Genomic DNA, 27,693 nt, shown 5'->3' with positions numbered 1-27,693 from the left:
CCACAGCGAGGAAGGGGTCAAGATATTTTCTAAAGCGCCTGTAGGCCAGACAAAAAATAACGGATGGAAACTGAACAAGGAGAGATTTAACTTGGAAATAAGGAGAAACTTTCTGACAGTGAGAACAATCAACCAATGGAACAGCTTGCCCTTGGAAGTTGTCGGAGCGCCATCACTTGAGACCTTCAGGAAGAGATTGGACTGCGACTTGTCAGAAATGGTGTAGGGTCTCCCACTTGGGGGGGGGGGAGTTGGACTACATGACCTACAAGGTCCCTTCCATCTCTGATTATCTGTTATCTGATTTCAGTAGACACAATGCATTCTAGTAGCTGCTTACATTATTCCACTCGAAATCTAACTGTGATGACTTGGCCACAAAAACAATTTCTTAATAAGAAAGTCAGACAAAATGTCCCAGGGTAACTATATGTTCACTTGCAAAATGGGTGAATGACATCATTGTCATATTTTGGTACTATATCTGGTTCCCAGTGAAAACATTCTTTTGGAGCAAGAACAGTGGCAAATTCCAGCATAAAATTCTCAATTATATTTGCTTTAAATATGATGCGTTGTTTCATTAGTGTTCAGGAATTTATGAAATGCTTTATTGTTACTAAATAGCTATCACATGACAAGTTTTATACAGTAATATGTCTTGCATATAGAAATCTAAAGTCAACATCTGCTACCCAGGTAGCTATTAAAAATCTTTCATAGTATCATGAATATCCATCCATCCATCCACACTGGGAGAAAGGGAAGGTGGGTGCAATAGTGCTGTTTAAAAAATGCTGCTCAAGATTACTTGGTAAAGAACCTGCAGAGCATAGTATATATATATGGGCGCCCAAATATTGAAATATTCCTTAAACCAGTCAAGAGGTATAACCAGAATTTTAACCTACTAATACATTTATAAAGCTTAATGAAATTTGAAACCTTTGACTAGTTAAGGCTTGTTGAATAGTTTTATGAATACAGATTGTATGCATGTGGGTGATATTTTCCCCAGGTACAGCAGGAATAGTCATTCTCTAGTACCCAAACCTTTCCATAAAAGCTTGTGATCACACTTCAGTTTACAAAATAAAATTATAGATAATAGTGCAATACTAATATTAAAGATAATATTATTGATATTTTGGAGCTTTATTTAGGTCAGATAGTATTCTCCATAGACAATATGTCAAATTACATGGAATGCTTTCTTAAATATACTTAGCAAAAAACAAAGGATCTTTACTAATTCCTGGGGTGGGGTGGGGTGTTGTATTGCAGGGTGTCTGGAATCACACAAATCAAGTCACATTATGGCCTCTGTGAAGTCAGCCTTTAGTTCCTATATTGGATTGTTTTCCAAGGCATATTAAGGTTATAGTAGCTTATCAGATTTTGGCAGAGATCTAGAGCATTCCATGTCCTTGTTGCCATGTCCTTGTTGCCATTTCCTGATCAAACGAACTGTTGCAACCCAGATTTGGTAGCTGTCATACCAACTAAATTACAGTATATATCATGTTTAACAAACTATCCTGCAAATCACATTCGGTTTAGTTCCTTTTTTTATGGAACTCTCTGAAACAGGATTACTGTTATTCGTCCTGCAACAATCACACTGGCTTTTGGGATGAGCAATCGGGCTCCAGTCAGAGGAATAATTTTACCCCTGAAAATAAAAAGTACACCTGGTTTTTCAATTAGCATTTCTTGTTCCAGCTGAGGTGCACCTTCCTGGGAAAAGCGCAGCCAAGGAGACAGGCGAACTGCCTGGTCTACTATATTCGGGAAGCCCAGCCAAACTGGGCGGTGACCTTCTAAATTAGGCGAGAGAGCTCCGCAGAGTAGGAAACATGCAAGGATGTTGGAGATGTCAATTCACTTTTGGTTTAATTACGCAGCTGGCTGCAAGTAGGCTAAGCGGCTGCAGTGGACGAAAGATAAGCCAGCTGACATGGAGCCACCGGGAGAGCGTCCTGCATAGATTTGAATCGTTGGTTGGCATCGGTCGCTTTTGCCCTTCAGGCTGTAAGTGCTCCAGCGGGGTTAAGAGAATCGGAGCGTAGGAGGGCGTTTCCTGGATTGCTAAATTCAGTGCTAAGTGCTTTAACTCGGTTGTACTCGGTTCCTGAAAAAAAATACGGAGCTTTTAAAGAATCTGATTGCTTTAGTATAGCAACTTCATCAGTGGGAAGTGGACAGAACCAGGATTTAGACTGACGCCCCGTGTACCTTCCACTGATGTGTCCACTGGAATCCGGTTCAAATCCCAATTTTACGTTAAAGGGTTTGGCAGTTTCTCTGCTGTTTTATTAGCCTGACTTCCTCATTTGTAAAATGTCTTACTCCTATCTTTTTCTGACCAGCGGTCTTATGGTAGAAGATATTTTTGAGTATTACCTCAAAACTGTAGTGATGCACAGAAACAAGTACAACTATAACCTAATATTTACATTATGCTAAGCCATGGATTATTGCATAAGACACAGGTTAATGTATTTAGCTCAAATTGTATAAGAGAAAGCTGTCATAAAAGTTGGTATTTGTTTTATTAAAAAAAGTCTTTTCCAAGAGAATTGGAATGATTTCTTCTGGTTTATCACTCCACTACCTTCTTACAGTTTGCTAAAACAAAAACCATGCTTTACAATACACAAAGATTAAGCCAAAATCAAACCAGATTGATTAAAATAGCATAGGAACCAGACTATCATATTCAACCATCATGTGGTTTGATACTTTAGCTTCATGGATTAAAAGCCAACACAACTTTTGTGTTGTTGCTTTGAGCAGAATAAAGGAATAATATATGAAATTCATGTGATCTGGAAAACTGCTGTGGGGTAAATATACAGACAGCGAGTCTGGGCTCTGCTTGTCCATTTAAATGCTTAGTCAATGCATTGATTCTTTAGCTGGTGTTGCTGCCCAGCAGCACTTAGAAGCAAATCAGTGCTTTGATGATTATGTCAGAATCTGTAGTACTACTGTTAACTTTTTTCTTTACTTTTTTTACAGATCCAGAAAACAGGAGACAAATCGGTCGCAACTTTTGCACAGCTGAAGATCATAGTGTCTCCTACCAACAACTCAAAGATTTGTTGGAATCAAAAGCAGTCCGGCTTATTGATGTTAGAGAAAAATGGGAAATTGCAGAGCATGGAAAAATTCCTGGTTCAATCAGTATTCCATGTAAGTTGCTGTTGAGTGTTTCAGAGCAAGGGGAAAAAAAACAAAAAAAGTCCAGCTCATTGTATACAAGGGGAAAACATGAAATAATCTTATGTGTGGTACTTTCGGTACTTGGATTTGTGCAGCAGGCCAACTCCTACCGTCCAGAAAAGTCAAAGAGGTATAAGCAACAAAACCTACATCGCTACCCAGGTCCTGTCACTTGTGTATTTGTCGAGCATTGGGATGCAAATAGAAAAGGGCAAGATTTGCACTGTGATGTCTTTTTGTGTGTGTGTGTGTATACACACACACATGCATGCATGTATGCCATTGTGGCACATGGGATTCCTACCTAGTGACTCAATTTATGCTTAGCATGAAAATGGCACTCCAGCCAATGGGTCACCATAAAAAAGACCAATGAAATAAATGATGATTGTTTATTTTTACAGTGGGAGAAGTTATGGAAGCTTTACAGATGGACTCAGTATATTTTAAAGAGAAATACAATCAAGATATACCTTCTAAATCAGATCATGTAGTGTTTTCCTGTCTCGCTGGCGTGAGAAGCAAACAGGCTCTAGCTGTTGCAAAATCATTGGGTTTCAGCAGGTAAGTGTAAAGCATTCAGGAAAGATATATGTTAGTATAGTTTTATTGCAAATTAATTGTTTCTAGTTTTATTTTAAAATATTATGGGTATAAAAGGAAAAATACAAATCAGGGGAAAGTGTTTATTCTTTTTAATGTTGCTCTTAAAATACAATGGATAGATTGATCCAATAAATAGCATTTAGCAGTTTTCAAATAACACATCTGAAAATCTAAGCCTAATGTACTATGGATGTACTAAATGTACTAAGAGTTCAAATTTGCCCCAACAAACACTAACCTGCCTTCAAATCATTTGATTCTACATAAATTTTCTTATTCTCCCCACCAAATATGATTGTAGAAGGAAAAACAGTGCCATCATTTAGTTCATTCAGGACAAAGTGTTTAGAACCTTATGGCAAGACCCACATTTGCATCACTGTTTTATTTTCTAATATAGGCATCCCCTTTTCCCGGTTGGGTTTAATGTATTTTAAGGAGTATCAGTCCATTTTTAAAGCAAAATACACTGCTTCTAAATGATTCTTACCCCACAATTCAAAAATGGTGCCAGTATTCAGCCTTTTACTTAGCTGATTAAAAAAAAAGAACAAACTTGGAAGTACTGTGAGTAAATGATGTTTGTAACCTTGTGACATTCAATGTTTGGATTAAAGTATTCTCAGCCAGAGTCTGTTTAAAAATCCTAACATACTTGGCCAAAATGAAGTAGAGTGGCCAAGTACTAAGAATGTCTCATTTAAGAATTAAAGAAGCATTTTATTTTACATCCTTATATTTGCCATTATTCAAAATTATTATGTGGCTGATTTCCAAAAGTATTTAACTAGTGTGATTCAAACTTACTACTTTATCTCTACTAAACATTGTTTACTCTTTGAGGAAGATATTAAGCATGGGTTTTTTTGTTCCCTTACTTGGTATAAAATAAAATTACTATGCCAGAATATTTCTCCTACATCTCTGGTCAGCATACTCTTAAGATCATATTCTTGAAAGTGGTTTGTGCAATAAGAAATGTTATCGAACATTTCTTATGTGCTTTCTTATGTCTTATGTGCTTTCAGAGTTCAGCATTTTCCTGGTGGCTTCAGCGAATGGCTGGAGTATGAATCTTCAAAGAAGAAATGATATCTAGAATACACAAACTGTAGGTAATCTGAAAATGCAGAGGGTGATATCTAATTTTGTTTAAAGAGCATCTATAAAAGGCATCTAGGCATATTAAGACAAGATTATTTTGCCAACAAAGAAAAAACACTGAGATACACTTCAAATGTTTATCCTGATTAACATTATGGAAATTTTTGTTTAAAATTTAAAAACTAATTCAAATAGATTTAAGAAATTTACAACTGATCATTACAATACATTTAGTAATAAATATTTAAGTAAAATGAAGTGGAATTAAGTTGGCTATTTATTAATCAAAATTTATGTAGCTGCCCATCACATGAGAAATTATGTGTATCTCTGGTCATGAAACAAAAATATAAAAATGTTAAGTCCAAAGCTTGGGATAATGGCACTAAAATGTTTAGCCAAATGGTTGTTTTTTTCAACTTCATATTCAGGAATTAAGTCTTAGTCCTGCTTATTGTTCTTGGCTTTCAACTATCTCTAGATATTAAATATTTGCAGAAATAATATCAAGAAATACATTTTTGTACATGCAGAAGAAACTGATTAGAGACATATATGTATTGTATCTGTGATAAGGTTTCCATATGCAACTTTTAAATTAGGGACACAATCTATTTCTACATAAACAACTTCTGTAAAATTGCTGAGATATTACATAACATAAAAACACTGAATTTCTAGTACAGTGTGTTATATGCTGAATGGTATGAGGACCATTATAATCCCACTTTAAAATAATGAAACTGGTAAAATTTTGTTAACTCATTTGAATATAGAACAGTGGTCACCAACCAGTGGGCCGGGGACCACTGGTGATCAGCGAGAAAATTTTGGTGGTCTGCAGAGTAATGTCCCCCCAAAGCACCCCCTAAAGCAATTAATCCAGGCTGTGGGGGAACACAAGGCTTCACCACCCACATGGCCCATGGAAACACAAGGCTTGCGTCACTTACATTGTGAGCAAGGTAGTGAGGGAAGGGGGAAAGGGCAGAGTGGGGAACTTACCCTATGCGCCCCACGCACCTGGCCTGGCCACCGGCCTGTTTCTTTCAGCTTCTTTCTTCTTCTGCTTATGGCTGCATGCAAGGAAAGCAGCAAGTCTTTCTTTCTCTCCTGCAAACTCTGTCAGAAATGAGTCTTTGGGACCCTGCAAGGCATCCTGTTCCAAGAGCCTGCGCCGGCACGGCAAGTCTCTCAAAGACTCATTTCTGGCGGAGTTTGGGGGAGAGAAAGACTTCTGCTTCTGCTGCTTTCCTTGCATGAAGCCAAAAGTCTCTCTCTCTCTCTCTCTCTCTCTCCCCCACTGAGAACAGAGCTGGAGACGGTATCCTGCGATCCCAAATAAAGAATGATCAATCGGTAGGAAAACGGGGTGGGGAATTTTCCTGCAGACTTTTTGGGGGATTTTCCCAGGGTCTCTGGTCCACAGGATTTAAAATTATGCGTTTGGTGGTCCAAAAGGTTGGCGACCCCTGATATAGAATATAGAAAATAGCTCTCCAACCTTTGGGGTATATTTCTCTCCTTATAGCCAGAGAGAAAAAAGGCAAACACATTATTTGCAACTGTGATAATGCACTCCAAAGAAAACTTTTTTATAACAGATGATATGCCCGTGTGTTCTGAATGCAGTACGTGTAAAAATTATTACTTATGGTTCTGAAATAAAATAAGTCAATGTTGTTAATTTTCATTGTTTTATTCATATGCAGCTAGTCCATATTACAAATAAAGTTGAAATCCTAAAGTTAACAAAGTAATTTCCAAAACACAACAGATGTGGTGCCTCAATCAATTCTGTTAGCAAATGTGTGGGACAACATGACCAGCATCAACAAAATTGGCAAAACTAAAAAGGGAACATGAAAAATCTAAAAAAAAAATTAAAATCCTCACAATTGTTTCTGTAAGTCAGTATCCAAACACTCTGTAAAAAAATAACTTCCAACACTTAAGTGCAGAGAGCCCAAGCGTTTGCATACAAAAACACTTTGGTTACCCTTAATTCAGTGACATATCAAGTAGACTCAGGCACTGCTGCTTTTAGATCAAGTTTTAGAACAAGCACCATTTGACAATACTCTTTCAACCAATGTTCCTTTGTTTGAATCATGGCAGAATAATGCTCCCTTGGGTGAAAAGCATCTTAAAGCAGCCTTTCCCAACTGGCACCTTCACTATATACTATCTCCCTAATCTTCCACTAACACAACCACGTTGGTTGGCCTGAAGGCAACGGTAATCTAATAGAACTAGAAGGCATCATGTTGGGGAGAGCTACTTCACACTGAAATACAGGATACTTTTAACTTGTTTTAGGGTCCCAAACAAATAGTCCATGAAAATTTAGGGCTCTGGACTAAATCCCTTTTTAAGTGGGGAAGTCTGACTAAAGAACACAGCAGATGGCCAGAGTTTTAAAAAAGGGAACATCCTGTCTTTGAATGATTGTGTTAATTTGTACAGTAATTTATATTTTATTATGGAATCATTCTCAAATGCTTCTGTTTTCTCAAGAGAAAAGCCATTCCTAGTAACTGGGAAAGCAGAAGGCAAACTTCTAGCACACAACATATTCACCATTATAACCTCAAAGAGGTTAGATTTATTTGATTGGATTGCAAAATACGTCAAGGACTTAATAGCACATTCTTTCCTAAAACAGCCAGAGTTTTCATTATATATATTGCACTTTGGGGGTATCCTGGATTTCCTCTTGCAAACTACAGGTATTGTAGAATATCTCCTTAAACTTCGGATGAGGAATGCAACATTTTATACATTTTAAGGAATTTTTTTATCTCTTTTCCCTAAGGCATTTATTACAGCAGTGCATTCTTAAAACATCCATTGGCAAGTATATATCTGAACAATTAGGATCTCAAATCCAACTTCTCCAGTCATCTCTTGTATTCCATAGTTAAACAACTATAGTTGCAAGAAAGATCCATTCACAGTTATCCTTGTTTGTTTTAAGTTTGTTTAACTCAGCACTATTTCTTTCAAATAACAAAATTTACTATAGTCTGTCCATACTGAATTACATCATTATTTTTATCCAGTTTTTGATTTCTGTTGTATCACAATTCAAATGGGTGTATGTTTAAGGAAAAGCTTTTGTACACTTGATAGAAACTTTGTGTTCTATCTGAAAAGACATTATTGAAACCTTCTGTCCATGTCTTCCATATATGAAAAGATCCCAATGTGTCTTAATCCAAAGTGGTCCACAATTCATTTCTTTGGAATGTCTAAGACTGGCTGTAGCTAGAATTCTGACTTCCATTTGGACCCTGGTCACTTTCACTGTTTGAAACAAAAATATTATAGGAAAGTATTACATTATATATTTATTATTAAAATTACTATAAACACATTTGATTTTAAGTTTAAGATAACCTTTTTTTACTGTGAGCACATTGGCATACATTAAAAATGAAATTCTGCTGCCTGCTCTCAAAGTATATATCTACCCCTACACTTTATTAATATTATATATACACGGCTCAAAAAAATAAAGGGAACACTTTACACAATGTAAAGTATACATTGTGTTACAACAACACAATGTAACTCCAAGTCAATCACACTTCTGTGAAATCAAACTGTTCACTTAGGTAGCAACACTGATTGACAATCAATTGCACATGCTGTTGTGCAAATGGAATAGACAACAGGTGGAAAGCATAGGCAGTTAGCAAGACATCCCCAATAAAGGAGTGGTTTTGCAGGTGGTGACCACAGACCACTTCTCAGTTCCTATGTTTTCTGGCTGATGGTTTGGTCACTTTTGAATGCTGGCGGTGCTTTCACTCTAGTAGTAGCATGAGACAGAGTCTACAACCCACACAAGTGGCTCAGGTAGTGCAGCTCATCCAGGATGGCACATCAATGCGAGCTGTGGCAAGAAGGTTTGCTGTGTCTGTCAGTGTATGTCCAGAGCATGGATGTGCTACCAGAAGACAGGCCAGTACATCAGGAGACGTGGAGGAGGCCATAGGAGGGCAACAACCCAGCATCAGGACCGCTACCTCCACCTTTGTGCAAGGAGGGACAGGAGGAGCACTGCCAGAGCCCTGCAAAATGACCTCCAGCGGGCCACAAATGTGCATGTGGCTACTCAAACAATCAGAAACAGACTCTATGAGGGTGGTATGAGGGCCCGACGTCCACAGGTGGGGGTTGTGCTTACAGCCCAACATCATGCAGGATGTTTGGCATTTGCCAGAGAACACCAAAATTAGCAAATTCATCACTGGCGCCCTGTGCTCCTCACAGATGAAAGCAGGTTCTCACTGAGCACATGTGACAGATGTGACAGGGTCTGGAGATGCCGTGGAGAACATTCTGCTGCCTGCAACATCCTCCAGCATGACCGGTTTGGCAGTGGGTCAGTAATGGTGTGGGGTGGCATTTCTTTAGGGGGCCGCACAGCCCTCCATGTGCTCGCCAGAGGTAGCCTGACTGCCATTAGGTACCGAGATGAGATCCTCAGACCCCTTGTGAGACCATATGCTGGTGCAGTTGGCCCTGGGTTCTTCCTAATGCACGACAATAATAGACCTCACGTGGCTGGAGTGTGTCAGCAGTTCCTGCAAGACGAAGGCATTGATGCTATGGACTGGCCCGCCCGTTCCCCAGACCTGAGTCCAATTGAGCACATCTGGGACACCATGTCTCGCTCCATCCACCAATGCCACGTTGCACCACAGACTGTCCAGGAGTTGGAGGATGCTTTACTTCAGGTGTGGGAGGAGATCCCTCAGGAGACCATCCACCACATCAGGGGCATGCCCAGGCATTGTAGCAAGGTCATACAGGCACGTGGAGGCCACACACACTACTGAGCCTCATTTTGACTTGTTTTAAGGACATTACATCAAAGTTGGATCAGCCTGTAGTGTTTTTTTCCACTTTAATTTTGAGTGTAACTCCAAATCCAGACCTCCCTGGGTTGCTAAATTTGATTTCCATTGATAATTTTTGTCTGATTTTGTTGTCAGCACATTCAGCTATGTAATGAACAAAGTATTTAATAAGAATATTTCATTCATTCAGATCTAGGATGTCTTATTTTTGTGTTCCCTTTATTTTTTTGAGCAGTGTATATTAATCCCTTTCCATTTTGAATACATAGTAGAAAGACGGAACTTGAGAAATCACTCTGTTGATGCTATATGGAACAAAACTGACTAAATCTAAATTATCTGGTTTGGACACCACAAAGCCGCCTTCCAGATGGTAACGAAGAAAACAGGTCATGAAGGCAGATTTCAATCTTGCCAATGAAACATCATCCTAATTTTCCCAAGTTGCAGTGGTGCACGAAATATCTTACCATATGGCATTACTTGCTTTAGTATTTAATATAATTTGATTTAAATAGGTAATATAATTTAAATCACGATAGTACATATTTTTATTTTGATATTCAGGATTGCATAATGTTTTGTTGCCATATGACAAAGAAGAGTGAAATGGCCTTCAGGATCATCTTTGGGGTGATACCTATCCTCATTTGGTCTGGCTGCTACTTTTAATTCAGCAATTTCAATAACTTGACTGTCTGGCAAGGCTGTGTATGCTTCAAAAATGATTTGAAAGTATGCTATCCAGCAGGGGTCTCCAAATTTAAGATTTAAAAAGCATGACTGGGGAATTCTGGGAGATGAAGTTCATAAGACTTAAGGTTGCCAAATTTGGAGAGCCCTGCTATATAGCTTCTGTATATTCACTATTCAGACTATTGTTTCAAGCTTATAAATAAGCCATTGCTTTATAAAGTTGACTCATTAAAATGAATTTGACTGCTAAAGCAGCCTCATTTTAATCTAACTCTCACGAACATTTATTTATTTGATTTGTCAATCGCTTACAAGATAATAAATATAAGTATAAACATGAGTAAGAATACGGGAAATAGGTATGAATAAATGGGGACAAAAGGACAGAGATGGTAGGCACGATGGTGCACTTATGCACGCCCCTAACAGACCTCTTAGGAATGGGGTGAGGACAATAATAGTTAGTTCGAGGTTAAAGAAGTGGGGGTTAGAGGATGTAACAACAGAGTCAGGTAGTATATTCCAGGCATTGACCACTCTGTTGCTGAAGTCATACTTTCTGTAATCCAGTTTGAAGCGGTTTACATTGAATTTGTATCTGTTGTGTGCTATTGTATTGTTGTGGTTGAAGTTGAAGTAGTCACTGACTGGTAGGACATTGTAGCAGATAATTTTGTGTGCTACGCTTAAGTCTAACCGAAGGCAGTATACTTCAAGGTTGTCCAAGCCCAAAATCTCAAGCCTGGTGATATAGGGTATTCTGTTGCGAGCAAAGGACTGTAGTACTCTTCTCATAAAATACTTCTGGACTCACTCGATTGTATTAATGTCTGATATGCAGTGTGGATTCCAGACTAATGAGCTGTATTCAAGTATTGGTCTGGGAAAAGTTTTATATGCTCTAGTTAACAATTCGATATTTCCAGAGGAGAAGCTTCGTAAGATTAGATGTACAACTCTTAATGCCTTTTTGGCAATGTTGTTACAGTGAGCTCTGGCGCTTAGGTCATTTGATATGAGAACTCCAAGGTCCTTGACAGAGTAAGGATCATCAACGAGGTCATATCCGCCTAGTTTGTATTTGGTGTACTGATTTTTTTACCAATGTGTAGGACAAAGCATTTGTTGGTCGAGATTTGGAATTGCCAGATGTTTGACCATTCAGACACATAATCAAGGTCACTTTGAAGGATAGTAGCATTGTCAGTGGTGTTGAATAGTTTTACGTCATCCACAAAGAGGATGCAGTTGCTTATAAGGTGATCGCAAAGGTTATTTATATAGAGTATAAAAAGTGTGGGTCCTATAACACTGCCTTGGGGGACACCGCTGTTAACTGGAGCAGGGTTTGACATAGCGCTCCCTATTTTTACTATTTGTTGCCTGTTTGACAGGAATGCAGTAATCCACTTATGGAGGGATCCAGAAATGCCATAAGAGTTTAGTTTTAACAGTAATTTCTCATGTACCACTGAATCAAAGGCTTTGCAGAAATCTATGTAAATTGCGTCTATAGCTTTACCCTGGTCAAGTAGAGTAGAACATATGTTTTTGCAGTGTAGGAGTTGTAGATTGCAGGACATTTTTTTCCTGAAACCAAATTGTTTTGGGGAGAGTAGGTTGTTTGACTCTAAGTGGAGGGTGATAAATTGGTTAATGATTGATTCCATGACTTTGCATGTGACACGGCACAGTGAGATTGGCCTGTAGTTTTCAACCAGGCTGTGGTCACCTTATTTGAAGATAGGGATGGCCGTAGCTAAGGACCATAGGTTTGGTAAGAAGCTGGTTCTGAATGATATCTCATATATAATGTTTAGGGGTTTCGCTATGGCAGAGGAGAGCTTTTTTAAGAAGTATGAATATAATTCATCGGAGCCAATAGATAGGTGTGAGGTTTCATAGTGCCTTTTCTATGTTATCTTCTCTAAAGTCAATATATAGTAGGTCATTACAGTTTGTTGTGGTACGACTAGGAAATGTGGGGCATGAACCATTGCTGTTTACAAAGACTGAAGAATGTGTTGAAGAGATTGGCCTTTACAGCTTCATCATTGCAGTCTTTCCCATTTGGTCCTTTTAGGGGTGGGATGGTTCTTGATTCCTTAAGTTTGGTGTTGACAAAATTGTAGAAGGCATGGGTGGATTTTGTACATAGGAGGTTTTCCTCTTGCTTGCAGTGGTAATTTGTGCATTTTGCCTTTATCTGTTGGCATAGGGTATTGTTTTGGTTTTTCAAATTTGCTACATAGCTAGTTTTGTTTTTATGCCATAGCGATCTTTTTTTTGATTGAAGTTTCCTTCAATTTGTTTTTTTTTTTTTGCGGGGGTTACTAATGGTATATATAGTTTAATGACTCTTTCAAGTTCAAACAAGAATGCATTATAATGGTCTTCTGTAGTATTACAGCTAGAGAACAGAATGTGCCAATCAAGTGTTGATAGGTCAGTATCTATGAGATCATAGTTGGTTTTTTTGAAGTTGTATTTTGGGGATCCATCATTATGATCTTTGTGAGGGTGTAAATTGAGACCAAAGTCAATCATACTGTGATCACTGTTTGAAAAGGGTTCTTGTATTTGTAGGCCATATATTGAGTTAGACCTACTGCAGAAGATGAGGTCAAGGCAGTTGTTGAATCTAGTGTTGTTAGTTACTAACTGATCCAGTCCCAATGTAGTAAGAGCATTATACAGGGTTGCATGTATGGGTTCTGATGTACATTCATTTAGTGTCCAATTTATAAGAGGTAGATTGAAGTCACCAAGGAAAATAAGAGGGTGAGGGCAAGAGGCAGCACATGTTAACAGCGAAGTTAGCTTATTTGCATGAACTATGTCATGATCCGGGGCTCTGTAGTATAGTAAGAAGCGGACTGTGGCATTTAAGGACAGTTCACAGACAATGGTCTCTGGGAGAGCAAGTTCCTGTGTAATTTGAATCTTTTTTAGATTTAGGGATTTTTTTTGTAGAAGATAGCAACTCCACCTCCTTTACAGATTTTGCAATCTGACTGATAAATGTGATATCCGCTGACTGGTAATGGAGTCTGGAAAAGATGCATTTAACCATGTCCAACAGACAAATACAATGTTGAATGTAGTTGTGCCTAATAAGATGAGGAATTCATGCATTTTGTTTGCAAGGCTTCTTGCGTTGAGTAGTTTGTATTTTAGATATGTAGTAGTGGGTCTCTAGAAAATGCTGGCTATTTATGTTCACTATGAAGAAGTACTGTCCTAACTCAAAGGCAAACTGCTCTATTTTTGCACAGGAAAAAAATATTTTGGCCTTCCAGAGTTTGCAGAGTATTTTCTGGGAAGGGAGGGGTGTGTGTCAAGCAGAATAGGTACAATAAATCAACACTTAGCCCATTTATTAACTATACTTCCCTCTGCAGTAAAATGCAAACCCAAATGATGTTGGAAGATAATAATTTATATTAAATTTCAATGGAACAACCAAAGAACCTACAAAGCCTGTAAAAATGCAGCTGCCTTCTTTTTTACCTGAGTCAACCAAAAGAACTCAAGCATAAAATGAGGAGAAGTCAAATTGCACGTGACTCTCAAATCTACCAACAACCGTCTATGGAAGTTGAATAGTGAAGGATTGCTTTGATGTGAGTAAGGCATGACAGGTACCCAACTTGTTCCTATTTCAATTTTTTTGTAAGAAAATTGATGTGTTCCATTTCACTTAAATTAATCACAACTTAAATGATCTTTATGATTGAAAAATCATTTCAGAATTAACTAATCCCTATTAGATTACTAAACAAAAAGGGGAGGTATGGAATGAATCAATGGATCAACTATACGCTGAGATGCATTTTCTGTATTTAACAGCAAGGCTACATCCAAGTCTAAAATTATTTATGGATTATTCTTGTTTTACATTGGATCATTTATTCAAATATTTATTTATTTATTTATTATATTTATTCAAATTTATTCAAAAGTGGTGGGACTCATCTCTGGGGAGGATGAGTCTGCCTACCGAGATGAGGTGGACCGGTTGCTTTTGTGATGTGGAGACAATAACCAATAAGACCAAGGAACTTATAGTGGATTATGGAAGGAACAGATCAGACATCCAGCCCTTGCTTATCATTGGAGACCGAGTGGAGCAAGTGGCCACTTTTAAGTTTCTAGGGGTTACCATAAAAGAGGACCTGGCCTCAGGTGCTCACATTGCAGCACTGGTCAAAAGGGCCTAGCAGAGATTATACTACCTGAGACTTCTTAGAAAACAACAATTGAATGAAAAACTGCTGGTGATCTCCCACCGCTGCACCAGAGAGCATTTTAACTTACTGCACCTCTGTATGGTTTGCCAATTGCACAGTGGCAGATAGGAAAGCACTCCAGGGGGTTAACGTCATTGCCCAGAAGATCATTGGTTGCCCTCTCCACTCTTTTCGATTCAATGTGTGGCGGGTGAAGGATATGTGTGTTTGTGTTTATTTACATGGTCATAATGTGCACTGAAGATGGTGTTTGATTTCGTTGTACAAAGTGCAATGACAATAAAGTAAGGTAAAGTAAACTAAACTAAAATGAACATATTTTGAAAACTTACCTATTTGGAGGTGGTTTGGGCTTAGGCATTTTGCTTAGAATTGTAGCCATTTCTTTTCTTTCATCAAAGTTTTTCCATTGCTCATACAATTTTAAAATGACCCTGATTATTTCTAAGATCTAAAAAAAAAATTAGATCAAAAATAGTTTTGTGCAGATCTATGGTGATTGCAATAAGTATGTATGTGCTTCAATATAAGAAAGAAAGGTTTGAAAATATTCTGGGATCAGAGAGTTTATCCTGAAAACATTTTGCAGGCCACTATTTTTATCCTTTGAACGGAAAAAAGGGCAAACTATCCTCAAAACACTTTATACCTTAATGCCCTGGTTTTTAAATCTTAAAATTCATTTTAGAAAGTTTTTAAAATTATTTTGAATTAACATAGCATTTTCTTGCGGGCTAATGTAAACTTGTGATGGACACTTAGAAACCTCTCACTCACCCATTCTTAAACCTGTTATTTAGAGGTTGGATGTAATGGCTCAGCAGTTAAAAATGCTGAGCTTATCAGCTGGAAAGCTGACAGCCTGGGTTTGAGACCCTAGTGCCATGCAATGGGGTGAGCTCCCGTTCCTTGCCTCAGCTCCTGCTCACCAATCAATTTAAAATCATACAAATATAAGTAGATAAATAGGTACCACTTCGGTGGGAAGGTAACAATGTTCCAAAGACTTGGTGCATAGCCGTGTTGGCCATACGACCACAAAGTGGGTCTTTGGACAACACTGGCTCCCTTGGCCAAGAAACGGAATGAATACTTTGCCCTAGAGTTCATCATGACTGGACAGGGAAGACCTTTACCTTTTTTACTGCCATTTAGTCTCAACAAATGGCAGCAATGGGCTCAGATCAGTGTCTGGACTGATTAATACTCAGATGGGAGACCACCAGTAAATGTCAGATCTTGGAATAAAGTATGGATAGTGGTTTTTGTATTATTGACCAACTATTTAATTGCACCCATTCAATCATACACCAAGCTCAACACAGAATATGCAATCAATAAAATGTTTTGTAATTACTAGGCAGTATCTTGTTGGTATTGATATATAAATATTACATTAAACAATTTTATCTGTTTAAATTATATGTTTTTCAATTTTTCACCAAGGGATACTGGGCCAATAAGAAACTTTTTATCTTACCCATTTTGTTCACTTGCCTAATGTACCAAACCAGACAGGTTACTTTCTGTAAATCTGTAATTATTAAATAAAATATAACTACCTTCTCCATATCAACAGAGAGTTCCGCAAACCACTGTCTAGCATCCTTTTGCTGCACAACACAAGCCACATGTAGGCAAGCTGTAAAGAGAGCATATGGTTGAAAGGTAAAATTAAGATGCAAAACTTGTGGTACAAGTGCTTTTACATTATTAAATGAAAAACACATTGTCAGAACATGTTCTGTGTGCTACTGTCTCCCTCTCCAAACTGGATTTTCAATTATACCATTCTACAAATGTAATTATTAACATTCATTTTAGGATGTACAGTTGAAGAATAGTTTTCCAGTTTACCTGTATGTCTGGACAATGAAAGTTCAATTATAAACTGAAAAAAATAAATAGTTGAGACTTTCATTATAACACCAGAATTTCTATGAAAATGGCCATGGATGCAACTCTATCTTGAACCATTCCATTCAAACAGTGATACGGTACACACAACGTGTTACATACCTAGAGCTATCATGAAAGGAGGGTACAGCAGACAAAGATCAGTTCTGTATGTGTCATTCACTATCCTCCTGCACAGACAAAAGCAACAGATCAGCAAGTTGTCCTTCAGGACTCCACACAATGGAGTCAAAGCAATATGAAACTGTGTCATGAGCTTACTTTTCCTTTAAATATAGTATCTAATGTAATGGGTATAATCTGAGCAGGAGGCCATATTTCAATATACCGGCATATCATTTCTATGTCTTTTTCTATATGGAGTATTGGCATACTTTCCCCCAAACAAAAGAACTCTGCAGTGAGATATAAGGTGTACTCGTCTTTCATGCAGTAAGGCAAGCTTCGTCATGAGCTTTTCAGTTATAATATGTTCAGACTATAAGAATGAATAGTAGAAGATCTGATGGATTATCTTCATTCATAAAAAAAGTGATATTTCGGTCAACCCCACCCCCACCCCTTTCAAATCAATAAATTAAACAACTTTATGGTTTCAGGCATTTTCCAAAGTGGATTAAGCAGATTCCCTAGGCAACAATTTTATTCAGGTCAATAATTTTCATAGGTTTTCTGTTTAGGCTAAAGGACTTATTAAATAGTCAGTCTTCATTACCAAGCAAGAGGCAGCAGCATGTCTTCTTGGCCCATATCTTGTACATATTGAAGTAGAGGTCTATAGGGATGATATACTATCAAACAGCAGTCCTAGGGAGATTGCATTTAAGAAAAATGTTAAAAGCATCAGCAGCAGCAGCATTCACAATACACAAAATGTTAAGTACTTCTTTGATGTTTATAGTGCCATTTATTACAAAGACAGTAGATGGCTTCGCATAAATAATTCCTCTCTAGACTGACTGGCAGCTTACCAAATTCTATCACCCTCTGAGACACAAATGCTGACATATATGCAGCACACAAAAACACAATTTGCCAACAACACCCTTACTGAAAATAAACACTGGCACAGTACGCTCTATTGCGGAATAACAACATACAAGAAGCATTGTGAGAATCCTATTAATATATAAAGAGAATCTGAGTGGGGAAGAAACAGTATCAACTTTTCGTGGTTTCACTTGTTTTGTAAAAAATAAAGTCTGGCTTGAGTAACGTTAATAGAATAAGAGTTGGAAGGGACTTCTAGTCCAACTCCCTGCTCAAGCAGGGAATTTCAGTTCAAATATACTGTTTCAGACAAATGGCTATTCAATCTGTTCTTTAAAACCTCCAGTGTTGGAACACCCATATATAACTTCTGGAAGGCAAGTTATTCCACTGATTAATTCTCCTGTCAGGAAATTTCTCCTTAGTTCTAGGTTGCTTCTCTGATTAGTTTCCATCCATTATTTCTTCTCCTGCCTTTAAGTGCTTTGGAGAATAAATTGATCCCCTCTTATATCTGGCAGCCCCTTAGATATTGGAACATTGCCGTTACGTCACCTCTAATCTTTCTTTTCATTATACTAGCTAGCCATATCTAATTCCAGCAATATATTCAATAAAACATATTCTTCATATGTTTTAGCCTCTAAACCCCTAATAATCTTCGTTGCTCTTCTCTGCACTCTTTCTAGAGTCTCAACATCATTTTTTTATATAGTGGCAACCAAAACTGGATGAAATATTCCAAATATAGTTTTATCAAGGCATTATAAAGGGGTACTAACAATTCACGTGATCTTGATTCTATCCATCTGTTAATGCAGCCTAGGATTCTGTTGGCTTTTTTGCAGCTGCAGTACATTGCTGGCTCATATTTAAGTGATTGTCCACTAGGACTCCAAAATCCCTCTCATGGTGGAGTATCCTTTGTAAGAGCTTTCCTATTTAAAACGAAAAGCAGGACACTTTCTCATAAACAAATCTGTATGCTTATAGACCCTTAAGTCAGCTATTTCAGTTGATACACTGGACACTTTTTTCTCATGCAATCTTAGATCTATAAATTACTTCTCAGCTCAAAAACCTGGCATCAGTTCTTTCTAACTCCATGTATGGGATTCACATAAAAAATAGGAAATAGTACACAACCTTCTCAATCTGTAGCTCTTCATCCTTTCTCTAAGATTCTCCTAGCCCATTACATCTCATCATTCTTTTCTCACAGTACAGATCAATTCAGTTGTTCTGGCACACATGTGAAAAGTAGCAACATTTCAAGAGATGATGGAATATTCCAGATATAATCAGCATATAATTATGCAGAGGAGTTGTATTTGTACTATTTGTGTTACAACAGCAAGAGAGACCGGGATTGCTGCCACAAAGTGATGCAGTTGGTAAAATGTACAGTGATGACAATCCCAAGCAGTCCCAGTTGCCATTGTAACCCCAAAATTCCTGTATAGGCCATGCACAATTTGTAGGCGGCTGGGGGAGGCCCTTGCAGGGCTAGCAGAGGCTCTACATGGGTAAGGGTGTGCTGAGGATGGGAGAAAAAGCGAGAGCAACTTACAATTTTCCCTGCTGGCTTCCTCATAAACTTTGCTTGGGGTAGCCAGCAGGGAAGGTCGCAAATGGTGATCACATGACCCCCAACTCTCTGCAATATTACATTTACACGCATAGTATCTAAGTGCCTGGATCACAATAATGGGATGGGGTGTGTGTGCGCTATGGTCGCCAGAACTTCAAAGACCCTGTCATATGTCCATTTTTTCAGTGCCACCATAACTTTGAACAGTCACTGAATGAATGGATATAATTCAGTGACTACCTGTACAAAAGATTGAACAGAATGTACAAAGTAAATGAACTTACCATTAACTCTAATAGATAAAATTCACATTCTAATATCTGTGTAGAACAAAAAATAATGTATTAATTACAAGGACAAAACTTAAATAATATGAGCATCATAGATTGTCCTGTTCTATGATCAGCTGGATCTAAACTATTAAAATTCTAAATTTGGAAAACCATGGGAACAAAAACATATAGACTTTTTTGTCAGCAACAATAACATTTGACATTTCCATTTCGATAAAGGAAAACATAAAACAACTCCTTTTTGAAAATGCATTTTACTCCACCAATACCTCTTTTACAGAGGTTAACAGATTTATCACATATTTCTTTTTTGCAATCAAATTAATTCATTCAGCTTCTATAGCCACCAACTCAGCTAAGTGACTCTTTCACAATTTTAAAATTATAAAACTACTTAAAAAACATTAAAACAATAAAAACATCTGCAAAATAAATAATATAAACAGCAGCCATGAAGATTAATCAACTATTAGTAAAGCCAAGTAATGGGGTTCTTTATATATTCTGAGCCCCAAGCTTGGGTACATAGCAAGTTTTTAAAGTTTTGCAAAAACCTAACAGGGTTGAGTCCATTCTAATATCTGAGGGGAGAATATTCCATAAGGCAGGGGGTACAGCAGAAAAGGCTCTTTTTTGTTCTTGCCAGTCAACATTTTTTGGCTGACAGGATTTGCAGCATGTCTGTTGGATCAGACTGAATGGGTAAGAAATTCTTGGAAAAAGACGGTCCCTCAGATAATCCAGTCACAAGCCATGTAGGTTTTCAAAGGTGATAACCAGCACCTTGAATTGCACCCGTAAACACACCAGCAGCCAGTGAAGCTCATAGAGTAGTGGTGTTACATGTGTCATGCAGCTGGCACCATTTATTGCCCATGCAGCCACATTTTGCACCAGTTGAAAGTTTCTGAACGCTCTTCAAGGGCAGCCCCACATAGAACAAGTTAGTGGATAGTAATCTAGTTTAGGTTTTCCTCTTGTCCAAACCTCACTCCCAGAGTCTTTCAGATGATGACAAAATGGCAAGACCCTTTTTTTTTAACGTCAATTTTCTATTTTTTAAAACAATTTAAAACAGCTGGGAGTACAGCAAAGCATAAACTTCCTGTCACTCTCTGGAAACAATGTTCTGATGTGTTCTCAACATCCCCACTCTTCCACATACAGTAAAAGTCTTTTCAAAATCATTTGCAGAGAAAGGGAAGTGCTAAGGCCAGGAATGTTTTTTAAGAGTATACTTACATGGTTCATCCTATAAGGAAATTCTTTTGGAAAGGCATACGAAAACCTAGTTTTCACTGCAATGAAGAAAAAGTCAAGAATGCTTTTTAAATGAAAGCAATACAAATTAATTTACCATACTTACTTCTCTCTTTACACCTTAATTTAATTAGAATACTAGAAGCTGAATGCAGGGATTTATGTTTGAAAGTGCAAGAGAACAAGAGTTAATTATTAAGCATACTTATTTTTTATATCTGACAGCAACAATTTATAGGAATTTACAATACAAAATAGTGACAAAGCAAATATTTCTGTTTAACATTTTGGAATATATACTAGAATCAGTTTATACAACGTTTATCAGTTTCTGCAAGTTTCAAATATTATCAAATGGAAAAGTAGCACTCACTAGTTTAGAAAAATTAAATACTGTAGCAGTACGATTTTTTCTTCTTCTATTCAATCATGTCTAATTCTTGGAGACTGTTTGGGCACGTCCCTGCAGTTTTTTTGGCAAGGTTTTTCAGAAATTGTTTGCCACTGCCTTATTCCTAGGGCTGAGAGGGACTGGTCCACAGTCACCTAGCTGGTTTTATGAACTTATGGTCTCCTGGTTTCTAGCCTGTTGCCTTCAGTCACTACATCAAGTGGCTCTCACCAATACAATACTACCCAATAGCACTGTATTGCATTACATTTTATCATATTGAATCATACATTACAATAAGATAAAACTTAACAGTTTTTTTAGTTTTTCATGTACACCCATACATATGTGCCATTCCATGTGTCCGAATACGATAACTAAAAGCAATATTTGATTTTAAAATTCCTTTGAAAAGTGACAACTTTACAAAAATTCCACTTACATACAGAAGTAGCAGCAGATATCAATCTTGTATTTGAAACCACACCAAATTCCTAGATCATAAAAAATAAAATAATGGTAGAAAGTACACAATTCCAGAAGCACTGGATAACAAAATGTCAAACTTTGGTTACTACATGAGATTACAGGGGATGCTCTTGATCTGTGGGGAAAAAAGAAAGCAAGGGCACATTTTTTTTCTGATTGGCAGCCTTGTCCAAGCCTCACTATGCCCAATTCCACAATACCCCATGTGAGCTGATTTAAAGCTGTTCCACCTTTCTGGCAATCTTTATTGTTTAGTTAAAATCACAGTATTTTGCAGATTCAAGGATTATATTACAATAAACATTTTTTTCTTGTGCGAGAAGAAAGCCATTTTCTTTCTTTTCATCAATTTCCAATGGCTGCTATACTGTTGGCAGAAAGCCACTCTGATGTTATTCCCCCATAGCCAAAAGGCAGGAAAACCACCTGCAAAGCAAGCACTGAAAGCCCAACCGATCAAGAGTCAGAAAACGTCAACTGGCTGATATGACCAGCAAAATGCTGTGGAGGCTGGGACGGGGAAGGCCAAACAGAAAAATCCTATCAGAAACAGGATATTTACATTTGTGCTAATTATTTATACAGCCACTCCTCATTTAGTAACTACCCCGGTTGGTGACCTTCACAAATATGATGGTAATAAGCAGTAATATTCATTTCCAGCCAATGCATGGACTGACCATGAACTTTCATGACAACAAAAGCCTTCAGTGTGAATTAAGGTCAGATAGCCGAGATTGTTAACTTGCAGTTAGAATTTTAAGGGACATGCTGTACTATGAAGAAAAATATTTTAGGAAGAGATAGCTAGTTTAAGCAATTTCTCCAACCTGTGAGGGATGAAAAAGTAGGGAGGAAAAAAAAGACACATATTTGCAGACTCTCTGCAGTGTGTGTGTGTGTGTGTGTGTGTGTGAGAGAGAGAGAGAGAGAGAGAGAGAGAGAGAATTACATGTTCATTTAGTGACCATTTCAGTTTGTCCAACAATAAAGCTGCTAGAAAGAATTGCAGTTGCTAAATTTGATGGTGTGACCAAGAGAAGAAAAACTAATTTACTCATTCATTATATCAATTCATTGTATTACTAATGAATTAATAATAATTGGCTTTATTTCAAAAGAACATGGAAAAATAAAAGTCAGCAAATCACCTGCTAAAATGTCCTCTTTTCACCCTGTCCACCCTGTTCCTCATGTAGCAAGCTGCCTACTTACCTCTACTTTGGATGCCAAAAATACACACGTGGGAGCCATTAGCACTGGATCAATACTTTTTAGGGAATACCTAAAAAGTTATAATACATAATTTTAAACAGAAGAAAAGGAAAAATTACTAATCCTAACACTTTTAAAAAGAGACCTAATAATAACAAAAAAGGTTTATATAGGAAAAATGAGACCATACTAGAGCTCATGATCTTACCTGGCATAGAATCTCTTGAAATAGACAGTAGCAGTGGCAATAACTTGTTGTCTTAGCTTCAAATGTTCACCTAATGCCTGAATAACTTAAAATACAATTTTTTAAAATGAGTTAAATATTCATAGTTCAGTTTTGTATTCTGCAACAATTACTGAAACTGAACCCCACAGAGTTGCAAATATTTTTTGAAACATTGTTACATTATGTTCCTATACTTGTTTTGGTTCTAAAAGCCCATTCATAAGATCCCCCAAAGATGAAATAATATATTTTATATTTTATTTTATAGGTGAAGATTGCAAACTGATACTATGACACAATAGATACCATAAAGCATTGAAACTGTAGTTAGAAAAACTAACATTAAATGTCTGCTTAATATTTCTGATTGAAATAACACTTCAAAGGAGACTGTACAGTTGGGATTATTAAATCTGATTCCTAAAATATTATATAGTAAACTATGAAATTGAACGATGCTAGCATTTTCTATGATTGAATACTAAGCTGAGTTTGTTTAAATTCAGGCAGATGATATTTCCAGCTCTTGTAGGTAATTCTAATGCATTATTCAACCTCCCCAAAAATGACAAAACAGATGCAAGGCATATTGAAGTATAATCTACACATGAAAAAAAATAATTTATATTATCTGTAACTTCATGCAATTATCAACGTACTCTTATCCAGAAACTTAGGAACTTCACTCTGTGTGAAATGCCAAGCTTTTTGTTATCAGTTATCATATACAGCATCTAAATACTTTGCAAAAGAGATATTGGTCCAATGAATTAAGCTGCCAGTATCAACACAGTTATGGAGTTGGCAAAGGCAGCAGGTGCTTGAAGTATGACATATTTCATCTATGGGAACGGAATAGGGTGCCAGGGGAAGGTAGATCAGGAAAAAAAATATCAGCTGCTCCACACAAGCTCTATCTGCCAGTTGGCTAGAAAGCCACCATGGTGTCAGCTGTACAGGTAGCTCATTTGGCTTTCCAACCAAAGGATATGTTCCAAGCATATTGGAAGCATCCATCCAAAATACCAAGCAGAGGTAGAGGCACAGAATGACAAAACAAAACATAAGATAGTTACTTGATATTTTTCCAGACTCTACTATCCATTCATAATTTGAACATGGCAATGTTTTATCATATTTCTGCCATTTCCAAGATAATTCACACATCAATGCTCATTTTAAAGGTTGACAGCCAAGCAAGTCCTTTGTACACAAGGTGGTTGCCTAAATAATTTTTTAAACTGTGATAAATCTGAAATGATCAGTGGAATTTTATTTAAAGTACAGCTTTGCTGGCTGAGGAATTCTGGGAGTTGAAGTCCACAGGACTTATAGTTGCCAAGGTTGGAGACCCCTGACCTAGAATAAAGTTTAAAAGACACCCAAGCACCTTTTTAAAATGCAGGGTTAAATTGTATTTATTGATCTTTGCTACTATTGGCTCTGACTGGAAAGTAATGATATGCTTGAGTTTCAATACAAAAGAACCACTGAAATTAGTCATCATTTTAGAAATTTATTTTGCTTTTCCAAAAATTTCCTCAACTGCCATTTTGGTTTCCCATCATTTTCAGAAATGATACCAAAAACTTAGAATATTAAGCCTAACACCATTACAAGCAACTTAAAGCCTTCTCCACAAAAAAAGGGGAAAGGCCTATATATGAAGGGGGTTGCATATAGTTTAGAATCGTAATGTTCCAAAAGGAAAATATATGTCTAACTTTAGGGGGGGAAAAGTGGACCAATGTTATATTTAAACCAAGCAAGAGTCCAATGGAAGCATGCTCAAGGGCCTGGCAAAATGTGCTTCTTCTAAAAATCAATGTTAAATCATTGTATTTTAAAAAATAAAGGCAATCTCACTCCTACACCCCTCTCTGTCTCACAGACACACACAGAGAGAATATATCAATAACTTATTGACATCATTGTTACCATTTGTAAAAAATATCTGTAGTTTCCAATATTCTTCTTCTGTTAAAAATTTTAAGTCTTTTTGCCGTTCCTTCAGCAGATCTTGTTTATCCAAAATCCATTGTAAGCTACAGAGAAAGAAAGGAGAGACTACTTTTAGATATTTGAACAGATGGGATCTAGAAAGAAAGAAAACATTTTTTGTCCTTTATTATTTGACTTGATGTCAAAAATACGTATTCTCTTGAGTCAAAAGTATTCAGAATTAATTTTTTCTTCCTATGCTGCTTATATTTCTCCAATGTTCACTATTACCAGAATTTGAGAGCTCAGTAACAGGCCAGGAACAAAATTCTGGCAAATAAGAAACTATCATCAGACTTTGACAATCATTTCAAACTAAAAATATTTTCTATGAGACCTTTTATAATCCAAAGATTATAATCAATCTCTCGTCAATAATGAATTTGTTCTAATAATTTTCCCTTTTCTAAGAATCTGTTATTGTATTTAAATATGTTATGTGAAAACTAGGATGATGTAATAGATGTCCAAGTAGAGTTCAGACCTACCCTCAAGCAGAAGATGACTTTGAACTACTTGCATACATGCATACTAATTCACTCACAACAATCCAGGATAGTTGTTGTGGAGATAAAACAAAAGGAAAACGGTATATAAATTGTCTTGACTTCTTGAAGTAAAGGCAGTATATAAGACTAATACATAACAATATTTATTTTAAGTTGCGTAAGGAATTTTAGATAGTTCTAACTTCTAATTTATTTTGTTTATATTTCATATTTCTTGACTACCCATCTCCACAGACAAATTGCATACAAATGTTTTATAAATCCCACTTTCTATCTCTAACTCTTTTACCAATAACACTTTTGTAATACTATGATTTTGAGTTATATGGCTGTATATTTTGTAGGCATTATTCATCCCAGGTACATTTGTCTGTCTAGTACAGAAAAGTCTAATTTCTGATTAAAACCCAGCATTTAAATTACATATTTAAGTTATATTTAAATAGAACACTTTCAAATGTTCTCCATGAATCTTGGTTTCTTTAGAAATAGTGGTTGCAAATTATGCTCAAGCAGCAAAAAAAAAAAAAAAAAGGAGAATCTTACCATTATAGCAAATATCATTAAAGATTTTCCCCCATGACAAGATTCCGAATTATGTTACTCAGAAATAACATTGCAGCAAATATTTGAACTAGAATCATATTATTCAATGTGATTACATTTTTTGCCATTCATGACATTTTTCCCTTTCATAGTACAATATTGCAATTTAGTCACCTTAACATAATGTATTATGTCTGTGAATTAGAACAATATTCATCTGTGTGAAAGTATTTAAATAAGGCTAAGCTATTTTGGAAAGAAGCATACACATGCCAGTACTTTCCTCATGATAAACCCAGGGTTATCAGAATACTTGTTTTTCGTTTTATCTGCTGCTATAAGAGTTTAACAAGTAAATCTTCGTTTTTGTACAAAGGTTATAATAAGAACAAAATAAAATAAAATATAGTATCGAAAAGCAAAGAGGTGTGATTATCTGAACCACACTGCTACATTGAAGGGAAAATCAATATTTCTAGTAACACAAAACCTTTGGGATGGGGAGTGGAAGTTCTACAGCAAACCTGTACTAATGCAGCTTGGAGTATATATTTTTACTTTGTCAAAGTACTTGCACTTATAAGGAGCTGTCGCTTTGTAAGTACCACAGAACGTTCAACGTGAATAAAGTATGTTCAAGCTGGGGCAAAAAAACTTCAACTTTTCTTTATACATGCACAGTCATACATGTCCAGGTTTTTTTTTTGTTGTTAGAATTGATAAAAAGATAAAAATCATCTTGTTCGAAATAACCCATGTTCTAAACATAATGCATACACACGCACACACAAAATGTGTGTATAAGCTGCATATATACGTGTGTGCACATGCATTATGTTTAGAACTTGGGTTATTTTCAACAAGACTTTTTATCTTTTATTTTTTTATCGATTCTAACAAAAAAAACCTGGACGTGTGACCGTGCATTATAAAGAAAAGTTGAAGTTTTTTTTCCCTCCAGCTTAAACATACTTTATTCACACTGAACGTTCTGTACACACACACACACACACAAATAAATGAATTGAAAGCTCAATCTGCACAGGCATCTCTCTCCCAGGCATACAGCAACATCCCACTACACTGAAATCCATCCCACCGTCTGCACTGAGAAAACACCTTCCTACAAAGAAAAGACCGAGAAAGCCTCTTACTCTCCCCGCAACTGCCCGGCCCCGCGCGCCTGCATTCCGCACCACCTTTTCCTTCCTCCCCAGAACCCCCAGACTGCAAGGACAACTCACTAATGCGAACTCTGCCAGAAATTCCCGGCCATGTAGAGGGGTCAAGGTGGGAACGCTTTTTCTTTCCTGCTTGCCGGTAGCCAGGGCAAACCCTTCTTTTCTTCCTCCTCTTTTTCTTCTTCTTCTTCTTTCCCCTACCCCCACCTTCCAGGAACAGGAACAGGAACAGCTTTAGGAGCAGGAAGGAGTCTGCAAAAACAGCAGCACCCATACGAGCGGCGACCTCACTCCCTGTTCTGTGCTCTTCCTCTCTCCGACCGGCGGCTCGC

The 27,693-nt window shown here is 37.1% G+C and overlaps 2 protein-coding genes across 2 annotated transcripts; one reads left to right on the top strand and one right to left on the bottom strand.

The window, feature by feature from the left end:
• Window positions 1-1,808: 1,808 nt before the first annotated feature.
• Window positions 1,809-6,622, top strand: TSTD1 (thiosulfate sulfurtransferase like domain containing 1). Its single transcript, XM_026726694.2, has 4 exons — window positions 1,809-2,031; window positions 3,022-3,195; window positions 3,630-3,789; window positions 4,860-6,622. The coding sequence occupies exons 1-4, from the start codon at window positions 1,857-1,859 to the stop codon at window positions 4,921-4,923; spliced, it is 573 nt and encodes a 190-aa protein (XP_026582479.1). The 5' UTR covers window positions 1,809-1,856; the 3' UTR covers window positions 4,924-6,622.
• CCNC (cyclin C) lies at window positions 6,619-27,674 on the bottom strand. The gene is made up of 12 exons (XM_026726690.2): window positions 27,425-27,674; window positions 25,063-25,169; window positions 23,104-23,188; window positions 22,896-22,965; window positions 21,634-21,685; window positions 20,783-20,838; window positions 19,532-19,567; window positions 17,382-17,473; window positions 16,769-16,836; window positions 16,312-16,391; window positions 15,082-15,200; window positions 6,619-8,241 (listed from the first exon to the last, which is right to left on the bottom strand). The coding sequence occupies exons 1-12, from the start codon at window positions 27,454-27,456 to the stop codon at window positions 8,187-8,189; spliced, it is 852 nt and encodes a 283-aa protein (XP_026582475.1). The 5' UTR covers window positions 27,457-27,674; the 3' UTR covers window positions 6,619-8,186.
• Window positions 27,675-27,693: the final 19 nt, after the last annotated feature.

This window comes from Pseudonaja textilis, chromosome 1, assembly GCF_049901715.1.
Source record: "Pseudonaja textilis isolate UNSWEBS1 chromosome 1, rPseTex1.2, whole genome shotgun sequence".
NCBI lineage: Eukaryota > Metazoa > Chordata > Lepidosauria > Squamata > Elapidae > Pseudonaja > Pseudonaja textilis.
Note: the sequence above shows the minus strand (reverse complement) of the source record. Positions and strands in the feature narration are given on the sequence as shown.